This window comes from Choloepus didactylus, chromosome 20, assembly GCF_015220235.1.
Source record: "Choloepus didactylus isolate mChoDid1 chromosome 20, mChoDid1.pri, whole genome shotgun sequence".
Taxonomy (NCBI): Eukaryota; Metazoa; Chordata; class Mammalia; order Pilosa; family Megalonychidae; genus Choloepus; species Choloepus didactylus.
The window spans coordinates 27,886,639-27,905,360 of NC_051326.1; the positions used below are offsets into that span (position 1 = coordinate 27,886,639).

An 18,722-nucleotide genomic window follows, 5' to 3' on the forward strand; every position below is an offset into this window, starting at 1 on the left:
TTTTTTTTTGTCTTTTTTTCTTTTCTTGAGTAGGGAAAATGTTCTAAAAATTGAAAAAAAATAATTGTGTTGATGGATGCACAGCTGTATGGTGGTGCCGTGGGCAATTGATTGTACACTTTGGATCTTTGGATAGGTGTATGGTATCTGAATAATCTCAATAAAAAAAAATTAAATAAAAAAAAAAAAGTAAGTGAAGTTCAGATGGCCAGTAACTACATGAAAAGATGCTAAGAATCATTAGCCATCAGGGAACTGCAAATCAAAACCACAGTGAGATACCACTTTACACCCACTAGGATGGCTGGAATAAAAAAAAAGATAGACAGTAATAGTGTTGGTGAGGATGTGGAGAAATAGAACCCTCATACACTGTTGGTGAGATGTGAAATAGGGCATCCACTTTGGGAAACAGTCTGACAGTTCCTCAAAAGGTTAAATGTAGAGTTACCATGTGATCCACCAAGTCTACTCCTACATATATACCCAAGAAATGTGAAAACACATGCCCATACAAAAGCTTGTACTCAGACATTCATAGTAGTGTTAGTTATAGTAGCCAAAACATGGGAAACATGGGAAAAAACCAAATGTCTATCAACTGATAAATGAATAAACAAAATGCGGTATATCCACACAATGAAAAATAAATAAATAAATAAATAAAAAATAAAAGGTGCTAAGGCACATTCTTTTACAGGTCTTTATCTGGTCACATGTTTTCATTTAACTTGAGGAAATTCCTAAGAATGGAATGATAATTTAAAGGAAAGGTGTGTGCTTAATTTCATAACACTGCCAGAATACTTTCAAAAGTTGTTTTGCCATTTTTACACTCTCATCAACAATATAGGCCGCTCTGAATCTTTAGCAACATCGGGTATTGTTAGACTTTTTAATTTTAGCCAATGAGGTGAGTATGTAAAGCTATCTCATTGTGGTTTTAGTATACATCTCCCATTGATTAATGATATCAGACAATTTTTCTTCCATTTATTGATCATTTTTGTATCATCTTCCATGAAGTTAAATGTTTCATCCACTTTATACTGTGCAGAGATTTTTTACATTAATTAGTTATAGGCATTTTTTTCATACACTAGATAACAATCTTTTTTTCAGAGATATATATATTGCAAATGTTTTCTACCAGATTGCAGACTGCCTATTCATTTTCTTTCTAGGGCCATATAATGAGCTGTAGTTATCAATTCTTTATATGTTGTTGCTATGAATGTTCTGTATAAGAATCCTTTGCCTATCCTCTAGTTTCTAAGGAACTGTCCTAGTTATTTATTCTTCAAGAAGCTTAATTGATTAAGGTCTTGTGGTTAGATAATACTTCATTTCAAAGTATGGTGGATATAGGAGTGAGCATTCATTTTTTTCATCAGAGTATCCACTGTTCTAGCATCATTTATGAAATTACTTCTCTTTCCCAATTTCATTTGTTTTGACACCTTACTAGAAAATCAAATGACTGTACAAATTTGGGTCTATTATGTGGCTGCCTATTCTGTTCCGTTGATTTGTTTATCCTATCTTGGGATGGTACCGCACTGTTTTAATTACTGTTGCTTTATATTATGTTCTGAAGTCAGGTAAATGCAGTGTGCAAATCTTGTTCTTCCTTTTAAGTATTGCTCTGTTTATTTTAGGACCTTTGTATTTTCAAGTTAATTTTAGAATCAACTTGTCAATTTCTTAAAAAAAAACCAGCTAAGTTTACCATAGATATCAGGAGTGAATTCAGTCTAAATGTACACCAATTTGAAGTGAACTGATGACATGGAGTCTTCCAGATCACAAATTCCCATTTGTTTAGGACTTCTTTAACTTCTCTCAGCAATGTTTGGCAGTTTTCTCTGTAGAGGTCTGAAATGTCTACGATTTTGTTTTATGATGCTCTTTCAAATGAAATTTCAAAATTTTATATTTTATGTTTTTGAGGCATTTTTAAAGGGAATTTTAAATTGGATTATCTCAATAATTTTGGGTTAGGATATAGATATAGACTGATTTTTGTTACCCGACATTGTATCCTGTGGCCTATGAGATTCACTCATTAGTTCTAGTAGTTGTTCTCTGTAGAAGAAGAAGTTGTATTTCCTCTTTTCCCATCTTGTACCTTTTCTCTCTGCCGCCCTGCCCTGGCCAGGAGCTCCAGTACAAGCTGAAGGCAGTGATGAGCCTGAAAACATTTGGCATTCCTCAGTCTTCAAGGGAAGGCATTCAATATTTCCCCACTACAAATGAGTCAGAGTAGTTTTTCATGTCCCTTTATCAGGTGGAGGAAATTGCATCAGTTCCTGCAAGTTTGGGTTTTTGTTTGTTTTTCTTTTTTAACACGATTGAGTGTTCAATTTTGGTAAATGCTTTTTGTGGGTCTATTAATATGTGGGTATAGTTTTTTTGCCTTTACACTGTTAATATAGAGAATAAGATTTATTAAGTTTAAGACGTTAAACCAATCTGTATTGCGGGGATAAGCAGTGCTAGGTGTTCCCGTTTATGTACAACACTGTATGTGTTGGTAGGAAAGAAAACGACTGGTGTACGTCTTGCATTGAGTACCTTTTAGAATTGAAAACATTTGCCTGGAACGTAAAGGGAAGAAAAGAGAAGAAAAATGAAAGAGAATCCCTCTGTTGCTCGGTTGCAGGGAAACAGGCGCCTTCGCGGTTTGTTCAGGTTACAAATTTCATTCCTCTCACCTCAGGCGCTTTGGAATTTCCCATGTGGACGCTGAACCTGGCGCCCAGGGCCCGGGAGGCGGCAGCAGGGAGGCCGGCGCCGTCCACTCCACCCGGGCCAGGGACGCGCTCTGCCCTGATGGACCCGGCCTCAGGGGTGCGGGCCGCCCCGCCAGCCCTCTCCCCGCCCGCCATCCCGCAAACCAGGAGCGCGCTTTCCCAGCCAGGAAGCGTGGAGGGTGACTCACCGGCAGCAGGACGCAGATGGCCACGAAGAGATTCACGGGGCCCCCGAGCGCGCTGCCGGAGCCCCGGAGCCGAGGACTGGCTCCTGCTGCTGTCCTGGGACCTGCGGCTGACCCGGCCCTGGCCCCGACCCGGGTCCCCGAGGCGTCCAGTGCGCTGTGCTGCGCCATGATGCTCGGTAGCGCTCCTTGTCTTCCGCGGGTCGCGGGGCTAAAACCTCAACGAAATCGTTCCTGATTCAACCAGTGTATTGCCTAGTGTGAGGAAACGCCTGCTCCGGACTGGGACACTGTGCTACTTTGGGTTTCCCCACACTGCTGAATTGCACAACCGGGTGCTGGTTGGAAGGTGAAGACAGACCTGCTCTCCTGGCCTCAGGGTTGACTGCAAGAGACAGATTTAAATAAAAATTAAAGTAAGACTTGAGAGTAGTGCTGTGCTGGAAGAAAGCCACCTCAATCCTCTCTATTGCAGCCCAATCCCTGTCCCTCCTCATCTTATTTACCTCCTTAATCCTCCTGAAGTTAACATCTATTTGCCTTCAGCAATAAGCACCTTACCCAGTTCTTACAAGTACTCATTTTCTCTTAGTTAGAAAAGAGAGAAGAAACAAAAGACATACCAATTGCACCGTTTCCTTTCTGGGATTGAGGCTGGGTGGAGAAGGCACAATTCTTGTTATTTTACAAATTCTCTGCGAAAGCGGGGGTTTCCTGCTTCTACATTCTCCATAGGATGTAACAAAAAGCTTTCCTTTGGCCCCATTGAAGAAGTGACAACATTATCAGGGGCTGTGGGCTAAAGCCGAGCAAGCTGAAGTCACGTGCCTGTGTTCCCTAGCTTTTCTCAGCACCCAGGACACTGCAGAGCCCCACCTGCTCCCCCACCCCTACCCACAGCCCCAGACCCCAGTGGGAACCCCAGACTAAGTTCTATGTCTCTGACGGGATGGTAAAATGGAGGCAGAAGGCAGATGCAATTCTTTTCAAATAGGAAATTCAAAAATGTGCAAATCATTTTTCCTTTTCTTTCTTCTTTTTTGGAAAGAAAACTGAGGCAAGCTCAGGGAGTAGGAAAAAAATGGCAATAGTTTAAGATTGATTACTTCTGCAGCATGAAAGGAGGATTCATTAGATTTCTGTATGTGAGGGTGCCTAGCAAATAGTAAAGTTGTGTAAGTTTATTCTCTTATTGCTGAAGAAGATTGAATACTGTAGGACGCTAAGTGATGACTCCTTCTGGAATCTGGCTGGAATTCCCCTTTCAGATACGGTGTATCTTCTGAGATCAAGAAATTTCTACTCCTGTTCTAGATAGTACTTGCTTTTAGGTATTTGATTTGTTGGGAGAAATAGCTCCATTACAGTGAATTTTCTCAGTACTATAGAGGCTTCTTTTACAAAAAGGACAAGTCATATTATGTTTTTAAATATAGCTGATTATATATTACAAAAATAGACATCTTTGTTGTAGAAGACTACAATGATTCATATATGTAAAAAAAACCAATCAGTTATACCATCATCTAGACATATTACATTTGACATATTAGTGCATTCATTCCACACCGATAAGGAGGGGGAGAGGAGGGTGGAAAGGACGGTGGAATGGATTTAGGATGACTCAGGCAAGACTGGTATTCATGGAATCATGTATATTGTAATAGTTACCTATTTCTGGCTACAAATTATCCCTAAATCTTGCATCTTAAACCATGAACATTTTTTATCTGACTGTTTCTATGAGTCAGACAATTGCGAGTGGCTAATCTGGGTCTTGGCCCAGGGTCTGCTGTGAGTGTGCAGTGAAGGTGTCAGCTGGGGCGGAGTCATCTGTCAGACTGCCTGGGGTGGAGGATCTGCTGCCTCACTGGCTCCCTCACCAGGTGCCTATTGCAGAAGCTTCCTTTCCTTGCTGGATGAACACAGGAGGCCTCAGAGCCTTGAATTAGGGGCTTCTCCTTCAGTGTCCTCCTAACTGCCCAAAGTGAATGATCCAAGGAAGAGGGAAGGAAGAAGCCCTTTTTTTTTTTTGCAATTTTGAATAATGATTCAAGGAACCTTGGTCTACCTACATGTTTTCATAATCCGTGATTATTTATTTCTTTGGGTTAATTCTTTGTGTTAGTAGGAAGAACAAATGGACGTTAGGGTGCGAATGGTTTCAGCAGTCCAGCACAGTGGAGGACCTTACCTTGCCTGGACTCTCCCATCATGGCTCTTGTCACCAGCAGAATCGTCCACTGCCAGAGCTTCCTCTGGAAGCTGTACCCATGATTGCAGAGGGAGCCTGGTTGTCATTTCATAGCCTGGTCTCTCCCCTCACACAGTTTATTACAGGGACACCAAGAGGTCCGGCAAGGCAGCAGCCCCCAGGACAGGTCGGAGCCCTTTCTGTATCCTCGAGGATGGATTCTGAGAGTTCATGCGAACAGTTGAAGGCAACAGGGAGATTGCACCCGGGTCTTTCCCTCCTTCCCTTTTCCCTTCCCTTTCTCATTTTCTTTTTTTTTTAATATTCATTTTATTGAGATATATTCACATACCACGCAGTCATACAAAACGAATCGTACATTCGATTGTTCACAGTACCATTACATAGTTGTACATTCATCACCAAAATCAATCCCCGACACTCTCATTACCACACACACAAAAATAACCAGAATAATAATTAAAGTGGAAAAGAGCAACTAAAGTAAAAAAGAACACTGGGCGCTTTTGTCTGTCTGTTTGTTTGTTTCCTTCCCCCACCTTTCCACTCATCCATCCACAAACTAGACAAAGGGGAGTGTGATCCCCATGGCGCCCCCCCAATCCCCCCTCATAAGCCACATTTTTATACAATTGTCTTCGAGATTCATGGGTTTTGGGTTGTAGTTTGACAGTTTCAGGTATCTACCACCAGCTACCCCAATTCATTAGAACCTAAAAAGGGTTGTCTATATTGTGCATAAGAGTGCCCACCAGAGTGACCTCTTGGCTCCTTTTGGAATCTCTCTGCCACTGAAGCTTATTTCATTTCCTTTCACATCCCCCTTTTGGTCAAGAAGATGTTCTCCATCCCATGATGCCGGGTCTACATTCCTCCCCGGGAGTCGTATTCCACGTTGCCAGGGAGATTCACTCCCCTGGGTGTCTGATCCCACATAGGGGGGAGGGCAGTGATTTCACCTTTCAAGTTGGCTTAGCCAGAGAGAGAGGGCCACATCTGAGCAACAAAGAGGCATTCGGGAGGAGGCTCTTAGGCACAATTATAAGGAGGCGTAGCCTCTCCTTTGCAGCAACAGTCTTCCCAAGGGCAAATCCCGTGGTAGAGGGCTCAATCCATCAAACCACCAGTCCCCTGTGTCTGTGGGCATGTTAGCAGCCATCGAGGTAGGGCAGGCCAATACCCCTGCATTCCCCACCGGCTCCTCAAGGGGGCTCTGCTTATTTTTTTCCTTGTTTTTTTTTTTCTAAATCAACCGTATGAAAAATTTAAAAAAATTAAAAAAAAACATACAATAAAAGAACATTTCAAAGAGACCATAACAAGGGAGTAAGAAAAAGACAACTAACCTAAGATAACTACTTTACTTCCAACATGTTCCTACTCTACCCCAAGAAAGTAACCTAATATAGCAACATTTCTGTAAACTTCTTCCTACTATACCCATCAGAAATTAACACACCATAGTCATTCCTGGGCATTCCCAGAACGTTAAATTTACCCATGACAGCTTATCTGTTCTTCTTGGATTATTGTTCCCTCTTCCTTAATTGCTCTCTATCACTAGTTCCCCTGCATTCTACATTATAAACCATTTGTTTTACATTTTTCAAAGTTCACATTAGTGGTAGCATATAATATTTCTCTTTCTGTGCCTGGCTTATTTCGCTCAGCATTATGTTCTCAAGGTTCATCCATGTTGTCATATGCTTCACAACATCGTTCCTTCTTACTGCCGTGTAGTATTCCATCGTGTGTATATACCACATTTTATTTATCCACTCATCTGTTGAAGGACAATTGGGTTGTTTCCATCTCTTGGCAATTGTGAATAATGCTGCTATGAACATTGGCATGCAGATATCTGTTCGTGTCACTGCCTTTCTATCTTCCGGGTATGTACCGAGAAGTGCAATGGCTGGATCGAAAGGTATCTCTATATCTAGTTTTCTAAGGAACTGCCAGACTGACTTCCAGAGCGGCTGAACCATTATACAGTCCCACCAACAATGAATAAGAGTTCCAATTTCTCCATATCCCCTCCAGCATTTGTAGTTTCCTGTTTGTTTAATGGCAGCCATTCTAATCGGTGTTAGATGGTATCTCATTGTGGTCTTAATTTGCATCTCTCTAATAGCTAGTGAAGCTGAACATTTTTTCATGTGTTTCTTGTCCATTTGTATTTCCTCTTCAGAGAACTGTCTTTTCATATCTTTTGCCCATTTTATAATTGGGCTGTCTGTACTATTGTCATTGAGTTGTAGGATTTCTTTATATATGCAAGATATCAGTCTTTTGTCAGATACATGGTTTCCAAAAATTTTTTCCCATTGAGTTGGCTGCCTCTTTACCTTTTTGAGAAATTCCTTTGAGGTGCAGAAACTTCTAAGCTTGAGGAGTTCCCATTTATCTATTTTCTCTTTTGTTGCTTGTGCTTTGGGTGTAAAGTCTAGGAAGTGGCCACCTAATACAAGGTCTTGAAGATGTTTTCCTACATTATCTTCTAGGAGTTTTATGGTACTTTCTTTTATATTGAGATCTTTGGTCCGTTTTGAGTTAATTTTTGTGTAGGGTGTGAGGTAGGGGTCCTCTTTCATTCTTTTGGATATGGATATCCAACTCTCCCAGCCCCATTTGTTGAAAAGACCATTATGACTCAGTTCAGTGACTTTGGGGGCCTTATCAAAGATCAGTCGGCCATAGATCTGAGGGTCTATCTCTGAATTCTCAATTCGATTCCATTGATCTATATGTCTATCTTTGTGCCAGTACCATGCTGTTTTGACAACTGTGGCTTTATAATAAGCTTCAAAGTCAGGGAGTATAAGTACTCCCACTTCATTTTTCTTTTTTAGAGTGTCTTTAGCAATTCGAGGCATCTTCCCTTTCCAAATAAATTTGATAACTAGCTTTTCCAAGTCTGCAAAGTAGGTTGTTGGAATTTTGATTGGGATTGCATTGAATCTGTAGATGAGTTTGGGTAGAATTGACATCTTAATGGCATTTAGCCTTCCTATCCATGAACATGGAATATTTTTCCATCTTTTAAGGTCCCCTTCTATTTCTTTTAGTAGAGTTATGTAGTTTTCTTTGTATAGGTCTTTTACATCTTTGGTTAAGTTTATTCCTAGGTACTTGATTTTTTTAGTTGCTATTGTAAATGGTATCTTTTTCTTGAGTGTCTCTTCAGTTTGTTCATTTCTAGCATATAGAAACATTACTGACTTATGTGCATTAATCTTGTCTCCTGCTACTTTGCTAAATTTGTTCATTAGCTCTAGTAGCTGTATCGTCGATTTCTCAGGGTTTTCTAGATATAAGATCATATCATCTGCAAACAATGACAGTTTTACTTTTTTTTTTCCAATTTGGATGCCTTTTATTTCTTTGTCTTGCCAGATTGCCCTGGCTAGCACTTCCAGCACAATGTTGAATAACAGTGGTGACAGCGGGCATCCTTGTCTTCTTCCTCATCTTAGAGGGAAGGCTTTCAGTCTCTCACCATTGAGTACTATGCTGGCTGTGGGTTTTTCATATATGCTCTTTATCATATTGAGGAAGTTTCCTTCAATTCCTACCTTTTGAAGTGTTTTTATCAAAAAGGGATGTTGGATTTTGTCAAATGCTTTTTCAGCATCTATTGAGATGATCAATTGATTTTTCCCTTTCGAATTTTTAATGTGTTGTAATACATTGATTGATTTTCTTATGTTGAACCATCCTTACATGCCTGGAATGAACCCCACTTGGTCATGGTGTATGATTTTTTTAATGTGTCTTTGGATTCGATTTGCAAGTATTTTGTTGAGGATTTTTGCATCTATATTCATTAGGGAGATTGGCCGGTAGTTTTCCTTTTTTGTAGCATCTTTGCCTGGTTTTGGTATTAGATTGATGTTAGCTTCATAAAATGAGTTAGGTAGTGTTCTATTTTCTTCAATGTTTTGAAAGAGTTTGAGTAAGATTGGTGTCAGTTCTTTCTGGAAAGTTTGGTAGAATTCCCCTGTGAAGCCATCTGGCCCTGGGCATTTATTTGTGGGAAGATTTTTGATGACTGATTGGATCTCTTTGCTTGTGATGGGTTGATTGAGGTCTTCTATTTCTTATCTGGTCAGTCTAGGTTGTTCATGTTTCCAGGAAATTGTCCATTTCCTCTACATTATCCAGTTTGTTGGCATACAGTTGTTCATAGTATCCTCTTATAATTTTTTTAATTTCTTCAGGATCTGCAGTTATGTCACCTTTTTCATTCATTATTTTGTTTACATGGGTCTTCTCTCTTTTTGATTTTGTCAGTCTAGCTAGGGGCTCGTCAATCTTGTTGACCTTCTCAAGGAACCAACTTTTGGTGATATTTATCCTCTCTATTGTTTTTTTGTTCTCTATGTCATTTATTTCTGCTTTAATCCTTGTTATTTCTTTTCTTCTACTTGGTTTAGGATTGGTTTGCTGTTCATTTTCTAGCTTCTTCAGTTGATCCATTAGTTCTTTGATTTTGGCTCTTTCTTCCTTTTTAATATATGTGTTTAGTGCTATAAATTTCCCCCTCAGTACTGCTTTTGCTGCATCCCATAGGTTTTGGTATGTTGTGTTCTCATTTTCATTCATCTCTATATATTTAGCAATTTCTCTTGCTATTTCTTCTTTAACCCACTGATTGTTTAGGAGTGTGTTGTTTAACCTCCAGGTGTTTGTGAATTTTCTAAGTCTCTGATGGTTATTGACTTCTAATTGTATTCCATTGTGGTCAGAGAATGTGCTTTGAATAATTTCAATCTTTTTAAATTTATTGAGGCTTGTTTTATTTCCCAGCATATGATCTATTCTGGAGAAAGTTCCGTGAGCACAAGAGTAGTATGTGTATCCTGGTGATTTGAGATGTAATGTTCTATATATGTCTGTTAAATCCAATTCATTTGTCAGATTGTTTAGGTTTTCAATTTCCTTATTGGTCTTCTGTCTGGTTGATCTATCTATAGGAGAGAGTGATGGGTTGAAGTCTCCCACAATTATTGTGGAAACATCAATTGCTTCCTTTAGTTTTGCCAGTGATTCTCTCATGCATTTTGTGGCACCTTGATTGGGTGCATAAACATTTCTGATTGTTATTTCTTCTTGTTGAATTGCACCTTTTATTAGTATGTAGTGGCCTTCTTTGTCTCTCAAAACATCCCTGCATTTGAAGTCTATTTTATCTGAGATTAATATTGCTACACCTGCTTTCTTTTGGCTGTAACTTGCATGAAATATTTTTTTCCATCCTTTCACTTGCAATTTCTTTGTGCCCCTGTGTCTAAGATGAGTCTCTTGTATGCAGCATATTGATGGTTCATTTTTTTGATCCATTCTGCTAATCTATATCTTTTAGTTGGTGAGTTTAATCCATTTACGTTCAACGTTATTTCTTGAATCAGACATCTTATCCTTTGGTTTATGTTTGTCATACATATTTTTCCCTCTCTCTATTAATATCCTTTAATGTACCCATACTGAATCTCTTTAGTACTGAACCTTTCTCCATGTCTCTCTCTCCTTTCTTTGTTTCTCTGTAGGGCTCCCTGTAGTATCTCCAGTAGGGCAGGTCTCTTGTCAGCAAATTCTCTCAGCATTTGTTTGTCTGTGAAAAATTTAAGCTCTCCCTCAAATTTGAAGGAGAGCTTTGCTGGATAAAGTATTCTTGGTTGGAAATATTTCTCACTCAGAATTTATGTCGTGCCACTGCCTTTTTGCCTCCATGGTGGCTGCTTAGTAGTCACTACTTAGTCTTATGCTGTTTCCTTTGTATGTGGTGAATTGCTTTTCTCTTGCTGCTTTCAGAACTTGCTCCTTGTCTTCCGTATTTGACAGTGTGATCAGAATATGTCTCAGAGTGGGTTTATTTGGATTTATTCTATTTGGAGTTCACTGGGCATTTATGATTTGTGTATTTATGGTGTTTAGAAGATTTGGGAAGTTTTCCCCAACAATTTCTTTGAATACTCTTCCTAGACCTTTACCCTTTTCTTCTCCTTCTGGAACACCAATGAGTCTTATATTTGTACGTTTTATGTTATCTATCGTATCCCTGAGGTCCTTTTCGATTTTTTCGATTTTTTCCCCATTCTTTCTTTTGTGCTTTCATTTTCCGTTCTGTCATCTTCCAGGTCACTGATTTGTTGTTCAACTTCCTCTAGTCTTGTACTATGAGTATACAGAATCTTTTTAATTTGGCCAACAGTTTCTTTAATTTCCATAAGATCATCTATTTTTTTATTTAGTCTTGCAATGTCTTCTTTATGCTCTTCTAGGGTCTTCTTGATGTCCTTTATATCCTGTTCCATGCTCTTCTTGATGTCCTTTATATCCCATGCCATGGTCTCGTCATTCATCTTTAGTTCTTTGATTAGTTGCTCTAGGGACTGTGTCTCTTCTGATCTTTTGATTTGGGTGCTTGGGCTTGGGTTATCCATATCGTCTGTTTTTTTCATATGCTTTAAGATTTTCTGTTGTTTTTGGCCTCTTGGCATTTGCTTAACTTGATAGGGTTCTTTTAGGGTTTGTAGACCAATGGAAATCCTTATCTCTAATTTGTCAGATCTACAGCTTCGTGGAGTACACTTTCTCTGACTCACCAGCAGGTGGCATCCATGAGCCACCTGTTCCCCTCAAGCCAGTTCTCCCCTGCTTTGCCTCTGTTGTGAGTGGGGGAGTAAGTCTTGCGGGGTCCAATTGGTGTACCAGGCTTGCGTGTGTAGTTGGTGTTGCCCGCCCTGTATATGGGGCGTGTGTCTGGGCTGTCAAGGAGGGAGGGCGGCTCTAACAATCAAATCTCCCTGGTGTTCCTGGAGTTTTAAAGCTGCTGCAATAGTCTAATCCTTCAGTTCAGTCGTGCCACAGTTTGTCTCTGCCACTGACCCACAAGTCCTTGGTACTGGCGTGTGGCCCCTGAGACTTGTGAGTGGGTCCCTCTTCCAGGCCTTTTACCCCCTGGTCCTCTGTTGAGGGATGACTGTGCTATGTCACAGGTGAGTGCCATCCCCCCAGGGCAGTTCTGAGCTGCCAGTCTGTGTAGGGAGACTCCCAGTCTGCTGAAATGATGTCTGAATGGGGCTTGTTTATTCACACTGCTCCACCTTCCCAACTCTGGGACAACCAGCTGAGGGTGCAGGGAAGGCTAATGTCCATGCCCAATTTTGTGGTGTATGCGTGTTATTGGAAGCACTTCCATCACACTCGGTTGTCTGGGGCAGCTCTGGGCTATGGGGCCAGCGATGAGCAGGAGTGTTTCCTGTCCACCAGGATGATGGCTGTGAGCAGATGCCCCCCTTTTCTTGGGAAGTTGTGGTGTTTAGTGAATTTTCTCAGCCACTGGATTATTGCCTTTTGTCTCAGAGCTCTCTTAGGACTGCTCTTGTCTTGACCTGCCCAAACTGCAAGTCTTTGAGGCTTTCTATATTGGGCTTCTCAGAGTAATTGTTTTAGAAAAAGAAAAAAAGATTGGGGGAAAAAAAAAGGGGGGGCCCTCCTGGCAGATCTAATGGGTTATTGAAATGCTAAGAGACAAAGCAATTAGAGGTATTAAGGAAAGATCCAGGGGGCAGAGAGAGAAGTTTTTCTTTGGGATTTGCAAATGAGCCTCAGGGCCTGAGCTCTGCCCTTCCCCTTTCTATGTTCACCAGAACTCCAAAAAGCCTCTGCTTTTATTTTTGAGTTTTTCTTGCTGTTTTTTGCTATGCCTATCTCCTCTCTGCTGGGCTGGCTGCTCTCAGATTCTCTGGTGTCTGGTCTCAGTCTATCTATGGTTGGAGTTTGGATCAGTAGAATGAGTTTCCGATAAGGGCTGCTACTGTGGTTCTCCCTTCTCCTTCCCGGAGCTGACAGCCCCTCCTCCCACGGGACTGAGCCCGGCAGGGAGGGGTGCGGGTCCCCTGGCCGCAAAAACTTACAGATTTTGCTGATCTCAGCAGTTCCACGTTTTCATGAGTGTTGTATGAAGTATGCCCAAAGTCAGATTGTTCTGTGGTGTCCAGTCCACGCAGTTCCTGGCTTTCTACCTACTTCCCTGGAGGAGTAACTAAAACATACACCTCACCAATCCACCATCTTGCCCTGCCCCTCTCATTTTCTTTTAAACTCTGAAATGTTTATGACACACCCAATGGTATAGAAATTTGAGAGGACTTAAAGTCCTCTTCTTCATGACTAGAGAATAAAATAGTCACAAATGCTGTCAAGGACCTTGAAAAATCACTTCAATTGCCTCCCTGTCCTGTAGCACACGCTTCTCCAGCGGTGGCTTCTCTGGGTTCAGGGACAGTGGTGGCCCTGCTCTCACTCCATGTGCTCCCTCTTAGCCTGGCATCAGCCCACCGGGGCCTTCATCATCCCACACTAAGATGTCAAGATCACCTCGTCTTCCCCATGTTCCCCTGTCCTCTGGGCCATATTACCCATCAAAGACTGAGTATTTCCTTAAAGAGCTCAATATGTGGTGACAAATGATTGGTTCAACTGTGTCATGGAGAGAGATGTTTATGGTGGAATAGGAACAACATACCTGCTTCTAGGTCCAAAATTTCACCTGCTGATCTGTTCCCTGATCGAAGGTGGCCATGTGTGCAAGGGGAGTGAAAAGTGATAAGGCATGTTGCACAAGTCCAACACATTATTAGTCACCTAATGCCAGAGGGAAGTCTGTGTTTCCTAGTGTGTCATTTAGCATTCTCCCATGACCTGACCTCAACTTGCTTTCCTGTCACCTTTCATTCTCTTTTTAAATGAAGATCCTTTGTTGATCTCAATTGAGCCCATCTAGTTATTGTTTCGGGCTCCTCCTATGGACATTCCTTGTGCCACATTCCTTATGCCTCAGGCCTCAGTCCTGAAAGGAATGTTCTTTTCATCTTCTCCATCTTAGTTATTGCTACACCTTAGAGTGCAGTCCTTGTCCATCTCATCTAAGATTTCTTCTTCCTTGGATACATAGCAACTGTAAGCTCTAAACCATCCTCAATACAAGGGTTTTTCACCTTTTATATTCATTCATCCTGTTGCTATATTCTGACATGAAAATTCTGTTAAATTCTTAATTTTCTTATTTTTTTTACCCAAAATATCTCTTTGAATCCCATCTTGTGTCTCACATTCATTGTCCAACACAAAGGCTTTGATCTAAAATGCTTGGCATCCTGATCTCATGGAGACATAGATCTGTAACAACCCAATACATGTTCCCGTTCCTGAGGCTATTTAAGTCCTCACTGTTGGTCTTATTTCTAATGGTTGAGGACCTTGATAAAGGTGGGCAAAGTGGCAGTGCTGTTGGAAGCAAGAATTGGGGGTCAGGTCCTTCTAGGCAAGCCATAGCTGCCATCTTCCTATTTATGTCTTCCATTCAAATCCGTTTCCTTTCATTGAGTCCTATTTAGCCTAGTTCTTTTAAAAGTTAGCTAAGTCAAAATGTGAGGGAGGGTGAGCCCTAAACTCATTGTCAAGGTCCCCTAACTTTCCTCTTCCTTCCTTTTTGAGAAAAGTCTTTGATCATTTTCTGACTAATTTTGGAGCTACCTGCTTCCTGGCAACCTGAAGGTCCAGAACCTTCCTTATCCGCCACATCTTATCTGAAACTAGTGGAAATCGTTATCAGCCTCACTCTCATACCTGAAAATGATGATGACATCTTGGCGATAGAATAGGGTTGAGGACTTACAAAATGTCCTGAGATTATTTGGGATTTGTCACCTTTCCTGATCAATTACCTCAAAGGGATGACTCCAGCCTGAGGATGTGGAAATAGGGAGGGTCTGCGGGGTGCAGGGCTGTTGTCCTCTAGGTAAAAGACACTTCCCAGTGTTCCAGTGACTGAGAACCCTCTGTTGAGCTGTGTGTGTTCCTTAGGGATGTTCTGTAATGTCAATGCCTAAACATACGAGGGCAGACTGTGCTTGCAGTAGAAGTAAGGGATCCAACATTTGTTGGCAGCCCAGTATTTCCCACACACCCAATGAGATGCCACACAGGCTGGTCTTATGCAATTCTTGCCGCAGTCCTGGGAGGAGGTGTTAGCCTGCCCATTATTTCAAGTGAGAAATCTGAGACTGAAATTAAAGACACTAGAGCAGGTTTGGGTCTCTAGATTTAAATGATGGAGCTGCGATTTGAAACCTTACCTGTCTGATTCCTAATTCCTGCTTTCCCTGTCCTCCAGAACAAGTTTACCCAGAAGCAGTGGCCCTGGGCTGCACTCATTCACCTAGGAGACCCTGGGCTGTGGGTGGCAGTGTCCCGGCTTCTTTGAAGGATTCCTGTGCCAGCAGGACCTAACACACAGCCTGGGCTTGAGGAGGTGCTCAGGACACGTCCCAGGAGCCAGTGAAGGAGAGAAGGGGCAGATGAATTCTGTAGCTTCTCATAGAGTCTCATCCTTTTTGTATATTCACCACTGATGGGGCTTTCCGCCAGAATCCCTCTCCCACCAGCATTCCATGCACCACCTGCATCTAGGAGGACCACAGTATTATGTTAAATTCCGATTAATGAGGACAGAGACCATTTGTAGGATCAATGAGATGTTCCTTCCTTCTCATTCAAATAGAGCACAGGATAAATCATACTAGAGATTAGGCAATAAAGACTGTGGCGTCCGACTCCCCTGCACTCTCTCTAGCTCCCCTTGCTTGTTTGCTCAGTGAAGCCGGCTGCTGCACCGTGAGCCAGCCCGTGGACAAGCCCCAGTGCAAGGAAGTGAGGGCAGCCTGCAGCCAACTGGCCACAAGGAACGGAATCCCCTGACAGCCTCGTGAGCGCTGGCAGCACATCGTCCCTGCTCAAGCCCCAAAAGGAGAGCAGCCCCAGCACGCAGGCCAATGACAGCCTTGTGAGAGCCCCGGGGTCAGGGAATCCGGACCCTGAGAACCTGGAATAGTAATTGCTGTGGTTTATGCCCCCAGGCCTTGGGATCGTGTCTCACGAAGCCACAGATGCTAATGCAGGCCCTTAGGGTCTGATTAGGGTGCTGGCCACAAAAACCAAGATAGCTCAGAAATGGCAGGTGAACTAAAACCTGTTGCCATCTGATGCCTCGTCAGACTCTCCCTCCTCCCTAAATCCCGCCATCCTCCAACAAAATTTTTCATTGATAATGAAACAGATAGAGGCTGGGTCAGAGAGCTCTTCTCAGGGACAATCCAGGTACTTTTCATACTGGGACCCATGTACATATTCTTTCTTTTAATGTGTTTATTAAAAAATAACAATAAATAAGTAAGTGACTCAATACCAATACCTCAGAAGGAACTTCTGGTTTCCTGAGTTGATTCTTTCACTCCCCGTCACAGCCGAGGCTGCCTGCCCTGTGTCTTTGCCTCGGGCACTTTCCAGAGCCCACAAGCTGCTCCTGACTCAACTCTGCTCCCAGGGTTTCCAAGGCTCCCAGCAAGTTGTTGTCTGAAGCAAAGTGCCGTTTTGTTGAGTCACTTGAGGAGCATTTCGTAGGCTCCTCTTCAGGCCACGCTGCACAAGCCCCAGCCACTCGGACATCATTGTCCATGAGTGGAACAGGGTCCCAGGGACCAAAGGGCCCTATGTTCAGAGAGGAAGAAATCACCATTCAGGGCTGTGGGGAGAAGAGTCCCAGAGATAGTAAATTTATTCAGGACACAATGCAGAAAGGGCAGAGGATCTTCCATGGGGCCTGGAGCCCAAGGGTAGAACTAATGACCCCCTATGGTGGGAAACCTGCTGCTCCAGCGCCCCTCCCTGCTTCCCCACCAACAGGGGACCAGCAACAGGGTCTGAGCCTTGACCGCGCCCAAGGTGTTGGGTCAAGGGCAACAGAGAATCCAGCCCTGGGAGCAGCTGGCAACCAACGTGGGAGACAGAATATAGGGAAAGAAACAAACCTATGGCCTGAGTCAGAGGGTGGGACAGACAGTGCTGCACCAGGACTCCAGGGGAGGAACCCTCGGCTCAGGCTGCATTTCACACGAGAGAAGGACCGGAGCCGTAACAGACGCACCTAGTGGAGGAGCAAGGTCCTGGAGGGAGGAAGGTCCCTGGCTCTCCACCCAGCTTGGCCTCACTGATACTGAGGTAGGGCCAGATGGGGACAGATGAACTCTGAGGAAAAACTGAACCTGTAAGACAGAGCAAAATCCCACCACCCCATGGGCCTGTAGAGGGGCTGAATGAGATGTGTGAATGCACTGCCATCCAAAAAACCATACATGTACCAACAAATACTCTTCTCTATTTTCCACTAGTCACATTAAAAAGAAGTTATTATAAAGTGGCATTGATTCAGTAATGTATTGAACTTAATATAAAGAATATTTTCATTTCAACATGCAATAGAATCAATACACATATTGGTTAGGGTTCTCTAGGGAAACAGAACTAAGAAGAGATATCTGTGAATATAAGATTTTATAAAAGATACTCACGCACTATGGGGATGCACAAGTCCAGATTCTGTAGGGCAAGATGCATGAGTCCCAGTTCCATAGGGCAGGCAGCAAACTGACAACTCTGATGAAGGTATTCGATGAACTCCTCAGGAAATGCTTCGCTGACTAGCCAAAGAAGTGAAGATTCTCTCTCTTTCTCCCTTAAAAGTCTTCTACTGACTGGATTAAATCCAGCTGATTGAATTCTCTCATCAGGAAAGACATGCCCTTTGCTGATGTGATCAGTCACAGCTGCAGCCAATTGACTGATGATTTAATAAACCAGCCTTCTGGTTTACTAACCAGCCACAAGTATCCTTGCAGTAACGGTTAAGCCAGTGCTTGCCTGACCAGATACCTGGAAACCATCACCTGGCCAAGTTGACACATAAACCTAATTATCAAAATATACAAAAAGTGATTAACGAGTGGTCTTGTACTGTTTTTGCACTGAGTCTTTGAAATCTGATGTGTCGTTTACACTCACAGCACATCAAAGTTGGCAAGGCTATGTTCAGGGCCAGCCCCAGGTGTGGGTCAGCCCCGGCCCTGAACTACCAGTGGGCGGTAATGATAGCAGAGGAGAAGGACAGAGAATGTGTTTAGAACACAGGGATTGGCACAGCAGGGGCAAGGAGAAGGAGTGTGACAGAAGGTTCAGGGTCCTGTGATCCAGTGACCACTAGTATATAAAGCCCGGCTTCCAGCGTCCCCTGCTCTGGTGGACCCTGACAGCCATGGGGGCGGCAGGGAGGACTCTACCTCATTCCTCCACCACCGCTGCACTGTCCTGGAAAAACCACTTACTTTCAATGACTTCTGCATTATTCACTAGAACCAGCAGCCTCCCTCTCCTCTGAGATCGTTGAGCCTTTACTTTCCTGAAAAATACAGTGAAAAACATCTTTGACCCTGGCCAGGAGTCCTGGATGCCAGAACTGACACTGACAAGCTGCCAGCCGGGAGACCTGGGGCCCAGGACTTCCCCTCTCGGGACTGATGGAAACAGAGATCGACACCCACCTGTGCAACGGTTTTGTGGAATCAAGACCTAGAGATTTCAGGTTAAATCTTCTTCAAGAGAAGTAGCCTCAGGTGGCAGGTCATGGGGGTCTAAAATGACTGAGGGTCAACGTGGTCTGGTCCCAGG

At 42.8% G+C, this 18,722-nt stretch overlaps 1 protein-coding gene across 3 annotated transcripts in view; it reads right to left on the reverse strand.

Annotated features, from left to right (window-relative positions):
* Positions 1-18,722, reverse strand: part of LOC119516548 (tumor necrosis factor receptor superfamily member 10A-like) — a 92,197-nt gene that overhangs the window by 39,628 nt on the left and 33,847 nt on the right. The window contains exons 1-2 of one of the 3 annotated variants that reach the window (XM_037812863.1): positions 3,562-3,688; positions 2,942-3,323 (exon numbers count right to left, since the gene is read on the reverse strand). The exons of 1 other annotated variant lie outside the window; for it this stretch is intronic. In XM_037812863.1, coding sequence (XP_037668791.1) covers positions 2,942-3,109 — 168 coding nt within the window. In that variant the 5' untranslated portion in view covers positions 3,110-3,323; positions 3,562-3,688. Of the gene's footprint in view, positions 1-2,941; positions 3,324-3,561; positions 3,689-18,722 lie in introns of those variants that run through there. One more of the 3 variants, XM_037812865.1, reaches the window with a different exon arrangement.